Source organism: Drosophila grimshawi, unplaced genomic scaffold (assembly GCF_018153295.1).
Source record: "Drosophila grimshawi isolate 15287-2541.00 unplaced genomic scaffold, ASM1815329v1 contig_44, whole genome shotgun sequence".
Classification (NCBI taxonomy): domain Eukaryota; kingdom Metazoa; phylum Arthropoda; class Insecta; order Diptera; family Drosophilidae; genus Drosophila; species Drosophila grimshawi.
Window position 1 is genome coordinate 15,358,291 of NW_025063240.1, and position 4,044 is coordinate 15,362,334.

Genomic DNA, 4,044 nt, shown 5'->3' on the forward strand with positions numbered 1-4,044 from the left:
GCGATCAAAGTTGAAATTAAAATGCAGTGCAAATAATTCCATTTATTCAATTATTGGGGTATTCAAATACCACACAGGCATATATATATATATATATCAGATAGATAATTCTATATATATATATATATACATACTATTAGAGAACTATATATGTATAACTTTATGTAAAAAATGTTTGTAAAAAAAAAATGTAAGAAACCCAACTGAACTTTGAGCAAAAATTGTGAGAAAAGCATAAACAATAAAGAAAAGAAGTTTTATTGAGCAAATGCTTTAAAAAGAGTATTTTATTTCAGCTTTTAGGAATATTTTTTTTTATATATTTGCCCCGAGCCCACTTGAAGAATACATGGAAAACTTTTGATTTGTTTTTTTTTTTTTTTGCTTTTATCAGATGCATCACTCGTCTATTTGTTTTGTTTTCTTTTTTATTATTTGATATCATGCCTTAAAATTTGTAATGTTTCTTTGATATTTTTACCATTAATTGTAAATTACACGTTACAAAAAATTATACAATTTTGTTTATTTTTCTTTTTTTGTTGTACGTTACTTAAAATGCCGTAAACTACATAAAAATATTTGTAGATTCTCGTTCGTCCTAATTATGGTTTTTTTTTTCTTTTTGTTTAAGCCTAACACAATGCTGGGTGAACCCAAAAAGAAGAAGGGAAAATATATATATTTAAGTCAATGACGACGAAAATTAATGCTTAAATGGGGAACAAACGAAAATAGTTGCAAAGCCGAAAAGGGATCATCGAAAAAGAGGACTTAAATGTTAAGCGATGAAATGCGAATGAGTGTGTGTGTGTGTGTAGGTATGTGTGTGTGTGTGTTTTGCCGCTTGCTCTTCAATTGCATCTGGATGGGATCGGGGGTGTGGGTGGACTGATCTCTTAATCGGTGAGGAAATGGGGCTTGAGGTGCTTAAGCATGCCAAAGGTGCGGAAGCGTTTTATTTTCATGACCTTCATGAGCTCGTCGTCACAGATGGCGAACTGCTTGTTCTTCGGATCGTACAGGTCGCGCTCCTTGATGATGGCCCACACCTTCTTGACCACTTCGTGGCGTGGCAAGGAGTCGGCACCCATCAGAGCCGATAGTTCCGGCGATAGATTGTAGGCGCGTGTGAAACCGGTGCTTTTGCGTGGAGTGCCGCCAGAGCCACTGCCGCCACCGGATTTGGCTGCCTTCTTTTTGGGTGCCGGTTTCTTGACCACCTCATAATCGGAATCGGAGCCGGCATCGCTTTCGGTACCGGAATCATCGGCGTTGAGGCTCTTGCGCTTCTTCTTGGATTGCTTGTGCTTGGTCGGCTGTGGACGTTTCTTGGGTGCCGGTTTCTTCTTCGTCTGCGTCTGTTTCTCCTCCTCGCTGCTGCTGGCGGCCTCCTCCTCCTCGCTCGGTTCACTATCATCGGCGGGCTCCGCATCCGGATCCTTGCCATCATCCTCCTCGTCGTCATCATCATCGTCCTCCTGCTGTTCGTTGATCACCTCCATGACGATCTTGTCGAACTCCTTCTTGCGACTCAGCAGCGAACAGTTCAATTTGCTTTCGACCTGTTCGCGCACCCGTTTGGCCGAAATGGTCGACAGATCGGCATCCTTGAGCACCGACTGAATCTCGCTGCGGAGCTGAGTGCTGGAGATGTCCGACATTTTCTTGTCGTCGATTTTTTTTTGCTCGCTTTTTGTTGTACGACCGACGCAGACTCAGATGAAAAATCCAGACACGTTTCGTCAGCTAACTAAAAATGCGTTTAAAATTGCACGTGAACATCACATTTCGTTAATTTCTTTTTATTAATTACACATTTAACATTTGCTTACCAGTGCTGTGTGTTTATTTGAAATTTTTCTCGGTGGCTGCGCGTTTTTCTTTCGGCTCAAGCGGCTCGATTTTTTTTCTTTATACCCTCTCCGGCGTCTTGATAGGGTTGCAGCTTGCAAGCCTGGTTACACTACGGTCAGGCAGTATGATGGCGTCGCTAGTGTTGCAATTGCAATTGCTATCGTCGACCCACCACATAAATGCAACTCTGCGCTTGTGCGGGTGCTGCCAACTGTCTGCAAATGTACTTTGGGGTTAGTTCGCTTGAACAGCTGCAGGCGGCGCTAGTGTGCAATGCAAGTGTTTTTTTTGTGAATTCCGCGACGTCTGTGCATAAAATTCGAAAATTAAGCAATTTTAATGCGTTAAATCTACCAAATGCTGTTCTCCAATGTGCAATACGTGTTTAAAGTTGCCAATGCACAGCAAACAGCGAGTGTCAGATGAATAGTGCCAACTGGACATCGCCGCAGCAACAATAACAATCGCTGCGAGACGCCTTCAGAAACCAACAAAAAGAAAAGAATATATATAAAAAACGGGAACGGAATCCAACAACAACAACAACAGCAAAGCGCTGAGGTAATTTTGCTATTTTGTATATGCCTTTTGTTTATTTATATTGTTTGCCCATTACATTCTGTTTGTGAGTGTGTGTTCGTTGCTCTATTTCTAAATTTGCTCGCTTTGGGTGCAATCTGGAGACGAAAGCGACGCATTTGCTTCTCATCTGTTTTATTGTTGCTACTTTATTTGTGCGTGTTTTTTTTAGCATTAAATGCAAAAGCCTTGCGTTGTGCGTTGTGCTTCCTCTTGCCAGCGCTTATTGCCTTGTCGCTTTTGTGGCGCATATTCGCGTCTTTGTTTTGCCGGCTTAGCTGCGACGCCCTTTTCCAATATGAAGTCGCATGTGCAGCTGGTCCCATTGACTCTGCCTCTGTGTGTGTGTGTGTGTGGCGTGCGTGCAAAAAACCCGTTGCTTGCAATTGCAATATGAAACACTCAGCGCAGCCACAGTGAACTCTCGCTAAGAAGAATGTTTTCTTTTCAAATTTGATGTTAATTTAAAATTATTACTATTGAGTAAGGTCGTAGGAATAATAAACATTTATATATATAATATATAATATTATTTAGTGATTAACGAGTGACTACTGTATTTAATCCGCAGAAAATTCATAAAACTGATCGCTTTCTATAAAAAACACTAATAAATTTCTAGGTACTTGTTTATTTATAAATGGCTGCAGATTGTGGGTGTTTGCCTTTTGATTGCAGCGGTGAGGAGTGTATTGAGGGGGTCGTGTGCCACTTGTAAAGCACTCTCTCCCTCGCTCTCTCCCACAATCTATGCCCTCGATAACTAACCCTATGCAACCCTGTTGCTGTTGTTGTAGGCGGCTGTTTTGGTGTCGTCTTTGAGACATTTTTATTTTATTGGTTTTGAATTGTTCCCTTGGCGGTGCTTGAAACCAAAAAAACATCTGTTAACCGCAGCAAATACAGCTATTAAAAGTACAAAATACAAAATACAAACAACAATTTCGAATACACTCCCCAAAGCAAATGGATTTTGTCATTTTTTTAGTCAACCTGTTGCAAGCAGTCAATTCCCATATGAATCGGGTATATCAGAAACTATCGTATAAGATTCTGTATATATATATATGAGTATATAATTTATATATATAAATAGAGCATTCAAATGTTGCCAAGTTCTTCATATATATTATAAACTATTTTGTGTAATTTTATTAGCTGATTTTAGAATTTATTGCAACGACTGTGCGTTGGCAAGAGTGTTGAGCAAAAATCACATGATTGTGAACGTGATTTAATCGAAATATTGAAAGTTGAGTCTCATCTAAAATATCGATAAAAAGTCCGAGTTAATTTAGTCGTTCTGAACATGATTTATTTGACCTACTGAAAGCAGGTATCGATAATAATTCAAACTTAATTTAGTAATGGTTCTTATTAGGAATGCTATTGTTTTGTGGAAAATATGTAATGTAAAAGTGTAATTTTTCGGATTAGAATTTTAACATGAATTCCAATCAAAAAACATGTTTCTGAATTTGAATTTGATAAAAAGATATTTGTATTGAAATCTCATCCATTCCTAAGTTGATTTCCTTGGGATCGAATCTTTTGTTGGTATCGCTAGTTTTATTTGCCACAATTAATGAGTTGCTGTCGTGTTTGTTA

General features: G+C 38.9%; 1 protein-coding gene across 1 annotated transcript; it reads right to left on the bottom strand.

Moving 5' to 3' along the window:
• Positions 1 to 308: 308 nt before the first annotated feature.
• LOC6556779 (upstream activation factor subunit spp27) lies at positions 309 to 1,965 on the bottom strand. Its single transcript, XM_001984089.3, has 2 exons — positions 1,836 to 1,965; positions 309 to 1,753 (listed from the first exon to the last, which is right to left on the bottom strand). Exon 2 carries the CDS (start codon positions 1,662 to 1,664, stop codon positions 900 to 902), a length of 765 nt encoding a protein of 254 aa, XP_001984125.1. The 5' UTR covers positions 1,665 to 1,753; positions 1,836 to 1,965; the 3' UTR covers positions 309 to 899.
• Between the last annotated feature and the right edge of the window lie 2,079 nt (positions 1,966 to 4,044).